Here is an 18,186-nt window from a genome sequence, read left to right as displayed (position 1 = left end):
TACATTACAAGATTGTAGTACTCTATAGGAGGCAATGTGATCAGCATTACGCTCGCCCGAGATTATTATCCTGATTTGACTTAGCTACTCATTCACAGCTGAGTCGACTGGTATCCGACATCAAATCACGATACAAATCTCACTGCCACCAGTGAGATTCGAACCGCGACCCTCCGTACGACAGCCTTGCGCTCTAAACACGCAGCTATTCGGACACCTTATGTATACCTTCTGCAACTATTGTTAATTGCGACCATTATAGGTACGGAACCTAATACGAGGATAGCTGACCCAAGTTGCAATAAAGTTATATCTGGCTGTGTGCACAGACATAAATGCATATAGCTGCTGTTAGCTACTACACATTCAAAAGGTTATTGGAGAAGCCTATGAGTATGAATCCCCTAAATGGGGAATCACCAAGCGTACCGATGAGCGTTTTTCCCGTACGTTAGGGGTCCACAAGCTGTAAACTGAAATAACATATCCTTTATCCTTTAAAGTATCCAACGGCCATTCTGAATGTATCTCCGTCTGCACAAGCTGCGCTAATATAGACAGATACAGGTGCGGGAGAAACTCCGGTCGGGATTGAATAAATGAACCTTTTCGAACTTCATTTTCATCGTCATTTTCATACTTTCACAACACAATTGCCTTCTTTGATGGAGCTGCTTACTTTGGCAGCAGATCGAATGGTGGACATAATCAATTTGGTGGAAATCAAATTCGTGAGGCATGCCCGTAGATCATTTCATAGATAAGATGAAAACACTCGCCTGTAGCACTTGTACCAGAGAAATGTAGAAATGTTGAGGCAAAACATTCCTTTGCTAAAATAGTTATCGTTCCGATGCTTGTAGTTCTTCTAAATAAAAATAAAACTAGGTAGCTTGCTCCTACTACAATATATTTTAATAGTTAGTAAATACGTATTTCGAAAGCTAGTTACTCTAGAGTAAGGTGCGGGAGAAACTCTACTCTAGAGTAAGTAGCTTTCGAAATACGTATTTACAAACTATTAAAATATATTGTAGTAGGAGCAAGCTACCTAGTTTTATTTTTATTCCTTTGCTACTTACGTAGTAGCTTGCCAAGTGGTATAGGCAATATTACCATACTATGCTATGCTGGATTGAGCTTACCCTAAGGGACTAATTCCGAGCCCAGTTACCAGAGCCTTCAGGACATTCAAATATAAATTCAAAGGTTTCGGAATATGTCTGAGAAGGACTCCAGCATATATTGGAGCACTTGGCTCTCATAAAAATGAATTAGATAAAATGCGTGGCGAGGGTTACCTCCGCGCATTCAGTGAACCTTAGTTCCCACTTGGCACTGTAGATGACTTTCGTCGCCTAACACCTCATTACTATAAATTTTGGGCAAAGACTGGTCGCCCCCGATTTGCAATTACCGGATTATCTCAGCGGCACCTAGCAGAATTGGACTCAGTATTAAGCGGAAATAGACCCGAAATTCCTATGAAACATAGTGTGAAAGAGTCAGTACACAGTCGCGAGAACTGTACACCTGTGTCGTATATTTTTGGTTTGCAAGAGCTGGACACTCACCATCCTCAAACCACAGTGTAAATGTTAATGAACTCATCAAATTGAGCTACTGAATTTCCAAAAGGGACAGAGGATACCACCGATCGGCCTTTCATCATCATCATCATCAACGGCGCAACAACCAGTATCCGGTCTAGGCCTGCCTTAATAAGGAACTCTAGACATCACGGTTTTGCGCCAAGGTCCACCAATTCGACATCCCTAAAAGCTGTCTGGCGTCCTGACCTACGCCATCGCTCCATCTTAGGCAGGGTTTGCCTCGTCTTCTTTTTCTACCATAGATATTGCCCTTATAGAATTTCCGGGTGGGATCACTCTCATCCATACGGATTAAGTGACCCGCCTACCGTAACCTATTGAGCCGGATTTCGTCATTGTGTGGGCTACGGAATCGTCCATCCTCATGTAGGGGGCCAAAAATTCTTCGGAGGATTCTTCTCTCGAACGCGGCCAATAGTTCACAATTCTTCTTGCTAAGAACCCAAGTCCCCGAAGAATACATGAGGACTGGCAAGATCATAGTCTTGTACAGTAAGAGCTTTGACCCTATGGTGAGACGTTTCGAGCGGAACAGTTCATCGGCCTTTGCCCCACCATAACATTATACCGAAACGTGCCGATTCTTGGAAATTTGACTTACCGGTCGTAACTCCACCGCCTATCATTTCGAGGAAATTGACGTTGTCTGCTCTAACGCAATTGTATGTAAGACCTCAACAATGTGAAACTGCTGGACACGATGTAGTAAGGCTGACAAAGCAAAAACAAACCGCTTGACCCTTCGCTTGGACCAGGCTCGAAAACAACATGCTTTCTCAGTTGTGGTCCACGGAACCCTCGTGTTTGGGCAAGCACCCAGGGAGCAAATACCACCGTGTAACCATTTCGGTCATGCTGCTCTCTGGGCAGAGGTGAGGCAGCTTCTGATGAGTTGCCTCTGCCCTGGACGAAACCGCAAGTCATATCATTAACTGTTGTTCGTAAAAATACTAGTTAAAAGATAAAGGTTGGAAGTTACAGGGAGGGAACAAAAAGAATTTATCAAAAGTGTTACTATAGCCAATGATCAGAATGAGATACGTATGTGAATCCACCCGCATGCACGATGAAAGCGACAACCACATACTGCAAAGTGATGTATACAATTTCCTCATTTTCATCAGGAATTTTTTTTCCAGCCCAGTCATCAGAAATGGCAACATTGATACCAACAAGACCAGATGGGTTTCTGCAGAGACAGTTCAGCGCAAACCAAAACTTTGATACGGAATAATTTTGTGAAACCACCATCGAAATCCGTACATTTCGTACATACTATACTGAAGCTCCATCAAAGTGCTAAGTTTCCACGTTCTTGCACACCTCTGCACTAGCTAGGCCCCAGAATATGGGGAGAGGTTCCCTCCCTTCGGTAACATCCTCCGGCCATTATTTTGGAGGATGTCCCTAAATGTTCAACTTCTTTACTTAATTCTGCAAAACTCTCGGATAGCCAAGAAGCCATCCCAACTTGTGCAGAAACACTTCCGCCCACGGTGCTTGTTAACGAAAAAACAACAATCGAGTTGCTCCCCGTCGCAGAGAATTAGATAATAAAAACAAACAAAAGAGATCGCGAGAATTCGATCTTCTTCGTTTGGAGTCAGAAAACAAAGAGAGGATGAATCGTTGAGGACGGGACGGGACAGCATGTAGCCGGTTGCATTCGTATTCCGTCAAGGATTCATCTGACCCGTCACTTAATTCCTACGAAGAAGGAATAGTTTATTTTTCAAAATCGAAAACAAAGAGATGGCCGTTACACATAAAGGTAGGGAAGGACACTCCTCAGAAGCTCGGACGGCAATACCTTTCAACATATAACCGCAAAGGCCCGTAGATCCAGAGACTTCTGGAAGGCAATCACCTACGAGACGTTAAGTCTAAAAGCTAAACACAACAAACGACTAGCTTATGTGGTATTCTACCAAGGATAGGGCAGGAAACTCTACTTTACAAGGTAAGAAATAAATTGAGGCTTAGGAACACTTGCTTTCGGGGAAAAGACGTGAAACCTAAAATTAGAAATGTGAAGGCAAGTGTGCGTGGAGCCTATCCGACACCACAAAACGATGTTGTGAACCGGAATTGGCTATCGATTGATTTCTATTATGATGCTGCTTGAAGGAACCCCGGTGTGCCAAAATCCGATTTGTTTCCCGCGTTATTGAGCGGACTGTTAGCTAAATCTCCTCTTTTTTTGTGCACACTTTCCGCTCTATAGAAAAAAAGCTGCTGATTTGAATGCGATAATCACAAACAAGATTCTCCTTAAGTACACTTACCTGATTATCAGACCAGTCCCCAATCGAATTGCTTTTATTATTTGTTCCATTCTGAGTAGTTGTGATATTTCCGCCAACTAGTCCAGTAGTGCCATTCAAACTTTCAGATGTGACACTATTCAAGCTAGATGAAGAGCTGCAACGTGAACCTGTTCCAGCTGTTTTGGTCTAAAAAAAAAAACAAGAATTAATGATTTCACTCAACATTCAAGATACAAACGTTATTTGCAAGAAAATAACTTGGGCTGTTGACCAAATTCAGAACCTACCTGTCTATTAACATTCTCTATACTTTCAATCAACGACTTAACGGACAACCTAGAATCCTGTCGTGATATTCCACCACCGACTTTCTGTCGTCTTGCAGCCATCTCCTGTTGGACGGTATTCAGAAGAGATGTTTGGGCGTCCGTTGAAAGCTCTGAAAATTCAAATTAGAACGTTTTTAAGCCCCTTTAAAATACACCCACAAAATACCGAAGCAACATAAAAAACATATATGTATAACACAAGGCATGAAAGGACGTTGACTAACGCAGCGCAGGACAGCAAAAATACAGTTTAAGCAACGTGAAAAAATGACGCAAATAACAGCTGACACACATATTAGGCCTAAGCACATCGAAAGGGAAACTTACGATTCTCCGCTGGTTGAAATCTTTTACGTGCATTCGGAGAACGGTCCGAATATCTGTACTGAAGGCCCGAATGCCTAGATAGGACCATTGTGGCTGTACTAACCATTTCATCCTTGTTCGGATTGGATACCGGACATGATGCGCGTTCAATAGGATCAAGTCTTCTTACATTTACGGCTGTATCTGTTGCGCTTCTTCGCAATATGGATTCATCAATATCCTCAACAGATTTTTCGATAATTTTCAACTCATCTATGTTTGCATAGATAGCACTATCGTCGTACTTTTCTTTTCGTTTTGCAGGCTCTGGCCGTTGCAAAATAGGTTCAACTTCCGTATTGATTTTTGAGACAATAGATGGTGGCTCTTCGGGAGCACTTACTTCAGCTTTCTCAGGGTTAGATTCCAAAACAAATTCATTTGTTGTCTTGTCAAGAATATAAACCACTTTTTGAGCGCTTTTTGCCTTCAAATCATTAGAACTGTTGCTTCGCGGCAATGGTTGCGGTTTCTTTTGATATGTTTTCTCTGAATCGGCACCGGGTGAATCGGGCTCTTCCAGCAAATTTTCAGTGGATTTATGCTTCCTTAAGTGGAATTTAGAGTGGTTTTTTGCTTTGTGTATACCATCGATATCATTCAGTAACAAATCATCAATGCTCCTTGTTGTGAAAACAGGTTTTACATCCTCTTTATTTTCAGCAGAAAGGTCCTGTGAACTTTGAGTGAAACCAAAGCCTGACCCATACAAATGATCATTCAGCAGCCGAGCCTTTGTTGGTGGTGCTGTTCTCGGCAGTGGCGGCAATTTATCCAGACTTTCCTGTGATGCCGCATCCTGATCTAATTCGTCATTGCTGGTACTCCGTCCGAATTCCCGGCTCGATCCGAACGTGCTAATTTGTCGTCGAAACTTGGCAACTTGCTTGGAGAACTCATCCAAATGCAAGCTGCTACTACTGTTAATCAAACTATCTACAGAGTTACCCACAGAAGAAGGATCATCTGGTTGCATGCTTTTAATTTCTGCACAACGAACGTGAGGCAAATTTGGGGTGAAGTTTTAACACATTTGGTGATAGGGAGAAAGTTACACGGTAGTAGTACATTGGTGGTGGTGATCGTGGTTGTTGGTAGTTACGGTGCGTTACAGAAGATATATAGATATTCATTCTCGTTTGTTTCATGCAATTGGATTAGTAAAAGCATTTTCAGGGATACTTACGTTTGTTAAGCTTGTCAATTTGTTGTTCTAGGGCACGGATTTTCTCTCGCTGGGTCTTATTGTCCATGACGAGTTGTTCACGAGCCGATTGAGCCTCTGTTTTGAAATCATTCGCAACACGAACGGTCATTAGTAGATCAGATTGGAATTGTTCCCATTCCTCAGCCTGAAAATTTATAGATTTATTAGCTATAAAGGGTTCATTGTGTTTTGGTGAGACTTATATAATAATCATATTTGCTAAAACTCTATACGTTTCGAAATAGCTACAGAAATCATGGAACAAGATGGAACGGAAAGAGCAGCTAGAGTGACTATTATTGCGGCATAGAGCTCATAGAAGAGAAGTTTCACGGAACAAGCTGATCAGATTGGGAGATTCAAGAAACCTTAGGCATAGGACGTCGGGCGAGATGGATATTCGGAATCCGTGCTGAGTTGAGAGCAGGGAATATCCGACTTTTCGTCGTTGAATTAGTGGCCCTCCCGGGCAGTAAGTAGTAGGCGCATTCGAACAATGACTGCGGAGACATCAATCGCATAATCAGTTAGTCTGAACTGTTTCACATCTTCAAGCATTTCAGGAAGCTCAAACCCGTGCGACCGGCCAGCCTAAATTTTCCTGCTCTCGTCTTGAAACCTCCTATATAATGTCTCTCCGCTACTTGGCACTTTCCATCAGTCAATTTAAAACCTCACTTCATACAATTCTGCAATATACTGAATGCTGTAGTTCTAAGATATAAGACGGATTCCTTCTGCAATTTTCAAACCTTGCAAACGATCTTCGCCTGCCGATTCACCATTTGCTGTCTACTTGCCCCCCGGCCGTTTTTTGTTTCTATAGATTTGGAGCTTCCTTTCTGGCTTCTCTGTGCTGTTTCGCACTTTTTGTGTCTTTTTCATCTCCCTGAATGGCCCATCCGTTCCATTTTATACCTATAGTTTGTATTGTCACCTTCTGCCGATTGGTTGCTTCTTGGGTTTTCATCCTATTATTCTACAATTTACTTCATATAAAAATCCTCTGAAGCTTTCTTTTGCCGTTATGGGTTTTCCTCTCTCATCTTAATTTTGAGAGCGAAGAACAAGGATGGTTTTCGACTTACACATTATAGAGTAAATTGCAGTATCTTCGAATCGCTCTCCTACAATGGAGCTGCGCGGGGAGGATATATACAGGGGCGGAACCCCCCATGGGAATTCGCACTGGTGAAGGGACTACAGAATGAATTCTACCTGCTAGTAACTTGCAAGGAACAGTAAGGGAAGCCAAAGACGTTAACGGAACTGATTTGATGCCAGTTCGAGTGATCAAATCTATACAAACCGGACACCGCGAATCAGTCAAGGTGCTAAGTGGAAAACAGACGAATGCTCTGCGGGATGAGATGAGACTTTTCATGAATGAGGACATGGGAATTGCGGTGCCTCCAAGTGCGGCTTTTCTCAGAGAAATCAAACACGACGGGATCGAGTCTTTGGCGGTACGGTCTGAGGAAACTCCGTCATACGCGACTGCCGCATACGCTTCTAACTGTTTTCCATAACACATTAGACTAAGTTGATGTCGAAAAACATAAAAATTGGTCAAACCAACCTGCAGCATGCCAAAACCTCCTCTTATCTGTTGGCAGCGAGGCTGACAAAGCTGCAGGACTTCCCTCACATTTTTCAGGTGCAAGAGCCATGGGTTCGATTTAACATAATCTGTGACATTGGATCAGTAAAGGAAGCTAGGATCTTCTACGATGAAAGATCCACAAGATCGAGAGCTTGCCTCCTGATGTCGAGATGGTTAGAGGCAACCATGGTGAGAGAGTTTTGTTCACAGGAGCTACGGTCATCGTACAATATCAGATAAATGCCGAGAGGAAAAACATCATAGTTGCCTCCGCTTATTTACCCTATGATTCTTTGTATCCTCCACCGACGCAAGAGCTTAGGGATCTGGTGGCGTATGCAGAATCAAGTGGTCTCGAACTCTTAATAGGTTGCGATGCGAATGCTCAACATATTTGTTGGGACAGTAACAAATACAATCCAAGAAAAGAGAAGCTATTTGATTTCATCACTTCAGCTGATCTTATAACTGCAAACCTAGGGTGCGAAAAAAAGCGAAGTAATTAACCTAATAATCTGTACCTCAAAACTGTTAGAGTTGATTACACAGTGGCGGGTGCTAGACAAGGTCTCACTGTCAGATCACCGATACCTAGAATTCAATCTGACTATTGCGGGCGAACAGTTTGCAGTTCAAAATCGGAACCCTAGGAAAACGGATTGCACAAAGTTCAATAAACTTCTTGGCAATAAAGTACAGTTCTCTAGGCGACTAAGGACTCCTTTGGCACTGAAAGATGAATTGAAAACTCTGAACTGCACACTTTTAGAGTGCTATTAAGAGGCTTGTCCTATTTCCCGTGGCCAAAGCGGTAAAACGGTTCCTTGATGGAACCGGGAATTGCACAAACCCAGGAAATCAACCAGGCGACTTCTGAACCGTACTTGCAAAAGTAATAAGAACGAAAACTGGTTAAATTTTAGGAGCTCATAGCGTGAATATAAGAGACTCGTTAGGTATTCGAAACGGGACGCCTTTAAAGCGTACTATGAGGAACTGGAAGGCGACTTCAAGGCTGTACAGAGTCCTCAAAAGGGATGAGTCGGCCAAGCTGGACTCTCTAAACAAACCGGAAAGTACTTTCACGAGCTCCAGACTGGATTCAGTACAGACCCTCATCAGTACACTACCCGGGAGAACGGGTGAGAGAAGTGACAAGGGGAGAGTTGATGGTTCTTGCAACCCATTCGACACGCAAATGCTGCTAGAGGAACTGGAACACTACGAAAACGGTTGTTACCTATGAAAATGTGAGAACTGCCATACTGGCCTTTGAACATTTCAAAGCACCTGGCATGGATGGCAATGCTAAAGGAGGGTGTGGACCACTTAGAACAACATCTAAGAAATATTTTTCGAGAATGACTTGTTCTAGGCTACGTGCTTTCCACTTGGCAAAAGGTTAAGGCCGTCTTCATAGCGAAACCTGAGAAAGATGACTATTCTAATCCAAAGAACTTCAGACAGATCAGCTTAGCTTCATTCCTGCTGATAGGTTTGGAGAGACTGGTGGAGCGCCACATTCGTGGAAATGTACTTAGGTCACACCCACTTAATGAAAATCAACATGCTTACCAACGTGGAAGAGGATGCAACTTCGAATGGTGAGTACGCGATGGGGGGTGGTTCGTGGACATTGAAGGGGCTTTTGACTATGTGCCTTTTCAAAAACTTTGTGATGCCGGCAGAGCACATGGTGTTGATGATGTTGATGATGGATCCATGCTATGCTAACGCAGAGATTGCTGTGCGCTGAGGTAGGTGTCGATCGCTATCTAACAGCAGAAGCAACGAAAGGCTGTCCCCAAGGAGGTGTGCTTTCGCCAATTCTGTGGAGTATGCTGATCGACTCACTGCTATGCGAACTGCAAAATTTGCCAATACACGCTCAAGCTTATGCTGATGACGTGGCCGTGCTTGCTGTTGATCGGGAATGGATGATGTGTAGAAATATACAACGTGCCGTTGATTTGATAGACAGTTGGTGCCTCAGACATGGCCTTTCAGTTAATCCAAATAAAACCACAATGGTACTATTCACAAAAAGGAGAAAACTGGATGGACTTTGTCTCCCTGAGATGAAGGGTACTACCCTTCAACTCTCCGAAGAAGTGAAATATCTGGGAGTCACTATAGATAAAAAACTTCTTTGGAACAAACATGTAGAGGCAGACGGACCTTTGCCTCGACATGGGGACTCAGGTCTCATTTGATAATGTAGATATACGTTACTGTCATTAGGCCGATGTTCGTTTATGCATCCGTACTGTGGTGGGTTGAGGTGAGACAAAAAGGTTTTCACCCTAAGCTAGCCACACTGCAAAGAACTGTGTGTCTGGGTATCACTGGTGCCATGAGCACGACATCCGGCGCAGCTCTGAATGCACTACTCAATTTGCAGGCCCTTGATATATTTATTGAAAGCACTGCAATGAGAGCAGCTCATAGGCTAATTCGATTAGATCTATGGGGAAACAAGGGATGTGGGGGGCACAGAGCATTGGAAGAGTTGCTGGGACTACTCAATCCAGTTCTTACAATGCCTTCTGATCCCCATGCATCTGTTTAGTAGAAGGTATGAAGCTACCCTGAAACGTAGAGAGACCTGGGAAGTCCCAGATGAACGCGTAGCGGGATATACGGAAGTTTTCTACACCGATGGCTCACAAACATAACAGGGTTCGGGAGCCGGGGTCTATCTCTCGAATAAACCGAGAAGTGGGCTTTTCCTTTGGAACAATATGCAACGGTTTTTCAAGTCTAAGTTTACGCGATCCTAAGGGCGGTTGAAGGGCACGCACATCCCAATCTGCAGTGATAGCCAAGCTGCATTGAGGGCGTTGAGTAGTCCTTTGATCACCTCGAAAATCATTCAGGAATGCAGAAACCGTTTGAACTCTATCTCTGGATTCAATACGGTGGAACTACTCTGGGTACCTGGTCACTGTGGCGTAGAGGGAAATGAAATCTCGGATGCTTTAGCGAAAGAGGGGTCAATCTTCCCTATGCCGGAACAGGAATCAGCAATTGGAGTATCAGTAGCATTGGCTAAGTCTGTCTTCAAAAACTGGGAAAAAACTTCCCACAATGATAGGTGGCAGAGCCTAAATGCTGCTCGACACACCAAACTTTTCCTACCAGAACCGAACATGCGTACCGCAAAGTTTATCCTGTTCAAAAGCAGGAGTATTGTGGGCATTCTGACAGGCCATAATTCACTAGCTGGGCATATGCTCAGAATAGGAATTATTCAAGATGATACGTGTCCCTCCTGTGATGAGGAAGCGAAACCCACGGAGCATTTTATATAAATGCTCCACCTATGGACGCATCAGACATCAGATCTTTGGTGCCGACGTTCTCCAGTCACGGCGGGTAATATCACATTCACTAACAGAAATCCTGCCATACGTTAACGAATTCGGAATATTCCGTTAGATTGGGGTGGCGAGTACAATGGTCCAATATGGCCTGAGTGCTCTGAAGCTGTAGCGTCTCCTCCATCACACACACACATCCACATAAAACAATTAGTCTAAGTAGCCAAGATTTGTAAAGCATCGATGGGAAAAGGACCATCTCCTTGGGTTCTGCACAGTGAAAGGTAGGAAGGTTAAGGAAATGGGAATGGAAAATCAACTCTGCGCATACTCCAACCACACCGTTTCTATCTGGATGATTTATTGGGATGCTCGCAGGTTTTTACAATTGTGAAGACACTTTCCAAAGGTAGTGAGTGTACAGATTCCTTTTTGGAGAAAGCTTTCCCAAGATATCTTAGTCTTAGTTCTGAGGAAACTGAGCAGCAGCTCATCTTTTTACTCATATGACGGTCGAAAATACCAACCGTTTTTCTACAAACGATAGTTTAAAGAGTAGTGCCTCTTTAAAAACCTCACTAGAATTTTCCATGCCCTTCTCCTTAAGAGACATTGAAAATATCGCTGTAAGTTTCAATCATCTTCACATGACAACATGACTTCGAATTCCTCCATTCCTTGCGAGTTTGCCCTTCAGAACAGACAGAACAGTGGAAGAGCGGATAGCCAAAAGCCGACTCTAGTTCTACCACTTTGAAATCAAACTCCAGGTGAAAGTATCTGCCAGTCAAGCATTGTTTCACATTGGAAACGCGTCGCTTAATCGACAATATTTAAAATATATTTCATGGCAGTTCTATACTAACTAGCTTAATGTGATACTCCAGTGTGATTTTTCCAACAGACTCGCTTTTCGGAAACAATTCTAAGTCAGATCCTCCTTCCGTGATAGATACATCAGTGATGATTATTATATAACTCATCCATAGGTGTCGTGTTCGCTCTTCTTTTTTGTGACTACACCAAAGCATGTCTTTTCAAGGGAAAGTCTGAAAATCATTTACCAAACAGAAATCAAAATCATTTGATATTTTTGTAGAGATTTCCAAGCAAAGTTTACCGCCTTTTAATCAATGGTTTCAGTCCTATAAGCACCAATAGTAATTGGTTTCAAGTGATAATTTCCAGTGCTGAGGACGGAGTAATTTTCATTGCTCCAGACAACCGAATCTTCGAGCTACTATAGAGGAAACACCTCAACATATAGTATAGCAAGTGGCAAACAATTGTCCTTCCAACTTGATAAGTAGCATATGGAGAGTGAAGATAATCGTCACTAATTGTGTTTAAAATTGTCTTTAAATAGAATGGTTTTATCTTCGAAATGGAGGTGACGTACAATTCAAATCTGTTCCAACAGTCGGGTAGCATTATCAGCAATAGACAGCAACGACATATTAAGTCAGTTGGTGTGGAGTTCTCATCAGGGGCTGCTGAAACTTGGCCGACTGAACCAAACTTTTCTGTTATGAATGATAGGACACTTAAACATCACTGATAATGAGGAAGATGGCGGACTGCCTCGCCAAGGATCTGGACCCACAATGGTGAAGTCAAGACCAGCTTTTGGCACCGATCACTGTCAAGTCCACTTTGAAGGGAGAAATTGCAAGAATTCGCACAGCCGAACGGAGAAATTTGATTTTCTGCCGACAGATGAAAATCTTTATGAACGAACCCGGGGCCGGCATTTTTGTTGTTCATTAAGTCGAATATGAAAACCCTAGTAGGATTTTTAAAGGGACACTGCTCCTTAAACTATCACATGGAAAAATAGGACTGGTGATCACTCATATGCAGTCAATGCGAGGAGAAGGAAGAGATGACCCTGCACTTCGTATGCAGCTGACCGGCCTCCTCATATCTCAGACGAAGGTATCTTGATAAGGTTTTCTTCAACGAAGAGTCTACACATTCTCTATCTGTGGACAATGTTCTTAGATCCGCGAAAGCCTGCGAACGCCGTAGGCGAGTGACCGTTGAATAGGCCAGCTCCGGGGATAGTATAATGGGCCTAACAAAAGTCGGAGTGTCTGGAGCTGCGGCTTCCCCCAACTAAACTAAACTAACTGACTAAGATGTGAATGATCGGAAATCACTGCAAGGCGGCGTGCAAATTTCTATCGCAAATCTTCGCGAGAAAAAGAGCGATGGAACTATAATGAAACGAAAAGATAGTTTTTTGATTAGAAACAACCTTATTGTATTCATTTGAAGATATCGATATTTCGGGAGCCACAGGCTGCAAACAAATACCACAGGGTTGTGCCTAATCAAAAAACAATCTTTTCTTTTCATTTCATTCAAACACAGGACAACCAAAAAGTTCAACGTTACAAACCACACAGATGTAACTACAATTAGTAAATCAAATCGCAAGGAGGAGGAGGAGCCCCACTGATGAAAGGAGATACATAAAATATCAAAGCTTTAAAACGGACAATGAAAACTAGGCATGCCATATTCGCGATTACCTCCCCTATTCGGTAGAAAAGGCCGAAATTGATACTGCTATTCAAGCGTGATAAGTCCCCAGGAGACCCAGTATCATATCACCCACCTGTCTGTTGGACATATTTGGAAATATGATGAAGCTCATCGTTAAAAACGGCCATAATCTGCCCGAGAAACAATATGGATTTCGAAGTGGCCGGAAATTGAAAACAAAATAAAAATACGTTGATTCCATTAGGAAGTGAGGCTGATGGGAATTATCATTCGATGAAAACTCCCAAGTATGCAACGGACGCAGAGACTATATCGCCAGAAGGCAGATATCGCAAGGCAGATCTACTATTTCAGAATGTGTTATATAATGGAGTTTAGGTGCCTCCCGTCGTTCCAGAAAATGCCACGATTCTTTTAGAGATGGTTTACCATGGATGTTATCGAAAAATATACAGGAGATGGATCTACGCTACGGAGATAGTAATACAGCGAAGGAAGGTCTGACTTTGGCAGAGGAAAAAACGCAAGCGATCACGAATCGCAGAAAGAAGAACACTACCAAGATTGATGGTAACGGTGGTAATCTCGTTCGCGAATTGGTGATCAATGCTACTGCGACACTTGCATGAATGTTACTAAAAACCCCGTATGCAGAGACGCTGAAAAGCTTACGGCTTTATATTTGATGATACTGATAATTTAGGAGGATAGGAATAGGAAAACATCAGGTGAATCTACATTGGTTCCAGCAAACATGATCCCAATCGGCAACCAGCACATTACAAATAACATACAATCGTGTAATCACTGGCAGCTTAAATAAGGCAAGATCCTTGAGGGTTGGTAGATGCACACATACCTCATAAAACGCAGAGGCTATTAATGCCTGTACTGCTTTGCATTAAAAGATTCTCCGAATCAAAAGGGATACAGAATGCAGTGTTGACTGAATGGGTTGCTTTGCATAGATAAGAAATGCTGGTGGTACTGATAATAGTAAATGCAAGGAGATGGATAAGAACTCTGGACCGTGGCTTTAGTTCTCATAATACTTCAGTTGCAGGTATTGTATCGCTTTCGGCTTTCCTAGATTTTGTTGCTGTCCCGTACAACTTGATTCAAACTACTCCATCAAAATCCCATTTTCTAGGAAGTAGGATCATCCGAACTTGATTGTATGGCACTTACTGCCTGCAGCTGCTAAATTTTCATATTAGCGGAGATGGTGATAACTCAAAGAAAAAAGAGAACGAAGTCCTTGTTAAAAAAAATTAACACTTACATCTTGTTTGCGCATCTTCATCTCGTCTTGAAGTCTTTCTTCCTTTTCTGCTAGCAATCTTTCAGCATCGCCTAAATGTCTTTGGGCTTCTGATAGTAAACTTTCTAGCTGTGCCTTATCCTCTAAGTGACATTTGCATTGTACCTAAAAATGAGAGAGGAGAATATTATAGATATTTTAACCAAGCGAATCCTGTCTGCTACGATAACACCTACCTGCAATTCATTAGCTGTATCCTGCAATTGTTGATACTCAGCATTGAGTTTGAGTTTCTCTTCCTTCAGTGTTTCATATTTATACTCTAAATCGGAAAGTGCACATTTGGCATTATTCCGGGCGACCTTACATTCCTCATTAACTGCAGCAAGTTGATCACGAAGTTTTTGAATTTCACACTGACTCTTCGACAGTTGTTCTTGCATAGTAGCTACTTGTCCTTCCAAAAGATCCTTTTCTTTCCTGGCCACATCCAACAATTCACCCAAATCGGTTTTATCACCCATTGCTCGATCTTGTTCCAATTCATCGATCTTCGCCCGAGCATTCTCCAATAAAGTCGATAATCTGCTGATTTCAATCTGTTTCTCAGATGATTCTTCTTTGGCTTGAATAAGCTGCGATTCCAGCTGTTTACGATCGGCATTCGTTGCATCGACCGTTGAATCCAATAAACTAATTCTCTCTCGTAAACGTCCATTTTCAACCGTAGACTTTTCTAAAGCTTGTCGCAATTCGTTTAGTTCTGAATTGAGTTCTTCCTGTTTGATGAGAAGACTTTCACGCTCCTCCTGAGCGTTTTTTAGAAGGTCTAGGAGCTTCTGTTCTCTTTCCGTGGAACCAACTTCTTGTTGATTTGATTCTCGTAGCAGAAGTTCTTGTAGCGTCCCGATTTGGTTGCGGGAATCCTCTAGCTTCTCCGTTTGTCGGCATAGTGATTGGAAAAGGACATCCTTCTCTTCGGCAAGACGTTCATTGTCGGACTGAATTTCACTGAGTTGGGTTTGAAGATCGGCAAGTTCTTGAAGTGTGGCTTGTAGTTCTTCGTTTGTTGAGTAGTGGGTCTCTTCCATCTGAAAGGGGGGATAGAGTGCATGAAAAGATTATACAAGATTTGGACCATACTTTTCGCAATTTAATTATTATTTGAGACATTTTGGCGAAGAATCTATTTTACTAGAGTATCAGAAATTTTGAAAGCTGTTTTGATTGAAAATGTCATTTTCAAATGAGCAATAATAGCTTCGAAAACGATACGATTGCGATCTGGCTTTTCATCCCTTAAAAAATTGTATCTTTCAGAGGTTAAAATACAAAGATAATAATAATGCAAACGGTTTCTAACTTCGAAAGAAAAACGAAGTTTTATCGTCAAATGTGGATCAAAAGTGTATTGATTTTGTTTTGTCCCTTCTTCTGATGTTTGGTGGAGTTACCTCAGCATATCATGATGCCAATAGAATTCGTTTAAACTTCGGGAGAAAAGTGAGAAAATAAAACATAAAAACCGAGCCTTGACTCGATTTTTCATCACAAATTGACAAATCCGTTATATCCAAAAAGCATTCAAGGAATCTTAAATAGAACCCCATTGGAAATAGGAAATACTGGTCTTCGTTCTAATAGATACTTCCAAATAAAATTTGTCCCCGAAAGTTTCCATATTAGCTCATTTGAATTGAACATATCCTCCTTAATCCATCTCGTGGCTTACCTGAATAATTTTATCTTGTAAACAAGCTACAGATACTTCGCTACTTGATGAATGCTTATCCCAGTCGGGTGTAACACAAGGTGTGCCATCAGCTTCATGATTCTGTAATAAAAGTAATAAAATGGAAATCGATTATCATCAAGCATTAATGTCGATTTAACAGTTGTTAAATGCATTAACGTCCGCAGCAGGAGGCATTAGTAAAGTTCCTTCCCAATACTGTTTAAATGCGCTTTGATTGAATATCTACTTAATGTCTAGATACTTCTCAGTACTTACATTTGGTAGAGCAATCGATGCCGGGGCTGAACTATGTAAACGTTGCGAATCCTGAATGATTTGATGTTTCTCCGCATCGGATAGTGGTGAATTGACGACATCGCGTAATCGATTCCGTAACGTCTCATTTTCCTCGGATAACTTCTGTATTTCGTTGTTACTTCTCTCTTGAATACTCTGTGGAAAATACAATGGAACAGAAATGTGGAAATGAATACGGAGTGCATTATGGAAAATTTGTTTTTATTTTTTTTTTGTGTATGGCAGAGATATACGATACGCTTCGATGTGTACATTTGCTATCTCTTGTTTGCGTTTAATTGATTGAAATTTAATCCCAAGAGTTGATAAAGCGGAAAGACGTAGTTTGTAGGAAAAAATATTGAAAAAATGTCATTTCTGATAAAGCTATTTCTGTAGATGCCTGAGCACATATTTGTCTTCCAAAGTCAATAGCAAAATGACGACTTTACTGCAGAAACTATCAAAATTCCCCAGATGATTGTTGCGCTCCATTCACTACAATAAAATTAAATTGCACACCCCAAATAGGCAGATGTTAGCTAGTAAAGATATCAAAAAAAGTGCAGCATTGCCGGCGGAGCATAGCAACGAGTGCATCCACCGCCGATGCACTGAGCCACCGACAACACATCTGGCGGTCTAGCACGAGGCCGACGCGGAGCAGTACCTCCTTCTTGCCGCAACCCCCGACGACGACGCAAGCTAAAGTTTCACTATCAGCTTCTCCAAATTTACGATGGTACTAGCAAATTGTCGGGCCCGCTGAGAATCCAGCCAGAAAGCAGACTTCGACCTGGACTACGATCAAGATCTACCTCCTCAAATAAGCGTTCGGGTAGTCGCTCCCCGGGGCCCTCAGCGGACCCGACAATTTGTTGGTACCACTGTAAATTTGAAGAGTAAAGCAACTAAATGTTCCAGCGAATGCACTTTCCAAAAAAATAAAAAACTAAACTAAAACTAAAAAAAACTAAACCCACAACCTCGTTGAAGTCGTCAAGGTAAATTTCCACCTGCGCAAACGACACTCTTTCCATTGTTTTTGAGGACATTCCCGACATCGGTATTCGCACACTTCTCCCAAAATACTGCAATATCACTACTGAAAGTAGCTTCTCCCAGGCTATGAAGCACGATGTGCAGCACCACATTAACACTACTGGCTCCCCTATCTTTTCAAAGGTGCGTTCCCTATCCCCCCAAAAGCTGGCTGACACAGGGTATATGTAGACTTTCCATCATTTCCGCATTACTTGGAAAACTGCTGTGGTTTCTAGACCTTGGAGCCATCCAAGACGTACCACCGAATCCCTGTAGCTCGCGAAGACATAACGAAAACGGCTATTTACACACCTCTAGGAATCTTCCCGTTCACCAGGACGACATTTGGCTCGTGTAATGCAGCGCAGACATTATAGAGATTCATCCACCTCTATCCTACGAAACTTGGACTTCTGTTTCGTATACATGGATGATGTGTTAGTCGCGTCTTTCTCCAAATCCGAGCCCAAGGCCGTTGATCAAAAACGTTTTTGTCTGGTCCAAAAAAAAAAAGAGTCGCGAGTTTGCATGGGCTACAGATGCCACCCAGGCGTTTGAAACCATCAAACAACCGTTGGTTGATGCAACACTTCCGGCATTTCCTCGATGAGATGCACCCTAAGCCGTTTTCGTTGA

At 42.3% G+C, this 18,186-nt stretch overlaps 1 protein-coding gene across 7 annotated transcripts in view; it reads right to left on the bottom strand.

Annotated features, from left to right (window-relative positions):
• LOC119655183 (cytospin-A-like) overlaps positions 1–18,186 on the bottom strand; it is a 498,871-nt gene that overhangs the window by 34,871 nt on the left and 445,814 nt on the right. For 6 of the 7 annotated variants that reach the window (XM_038060941.1, XM_038060940.1, XM_038060942.1 and 3 more), the window contains 8 exons: positions 16,486–16,662; positions 16,207–16,308; positions 14,711–15,565; positions 14,496–14,639; positions 5,762–5,927; positions 4,537–5,562; positions 4,168–4,319; positions 3,899–4,066 (listed from right to left, as the gene is read on the bottom strand). In XM_038060941.1, the coding sequence (XP_037916869.1) occupies positions 3,899–4,066; positions 4,168–4,319; positions 4,537–5,562; positions 5,762–5,927; positions 14,496–14,639; positions 14,711–15,565; positions 16,207–16,308; positions 16,486–16,662 (2,790 nt within the window). The remainder of the gene's footprint in view (positions 1–3,898; positions 4,067–4,167; positions 4,320–4,536; positions 5,563–5,761; positions 5,928–14,495; positions 14,640–14,710; positions 15,566–16,206; positions 16,309–16,485; positions 16,663–18,186) is intronic. The other variant, XM_038060946.1, reaches the window with a different exon arrangement.

Source organism: Hermetia illucens, chromosome 4 (assembly GCF_905115235.1).
Source record: "Hermetia illucens chromosome 4, iHerIll2.2.curated.20191125, whole genome shotgun sequence".
In the NCBI taxonomy this organism is placed as follows: domain Eukaryota; kingdom Metazoa; phylum Arthropoda; class Insecta; order Diptera; family Stratiomyidae; genus Hermetia; species Hermetia illucens.
The sequence above is the reverse complement of the archived record's forward strand: the minus strand, read 5'-3'. Positions and strand labels throughout refer to the sequence as shown.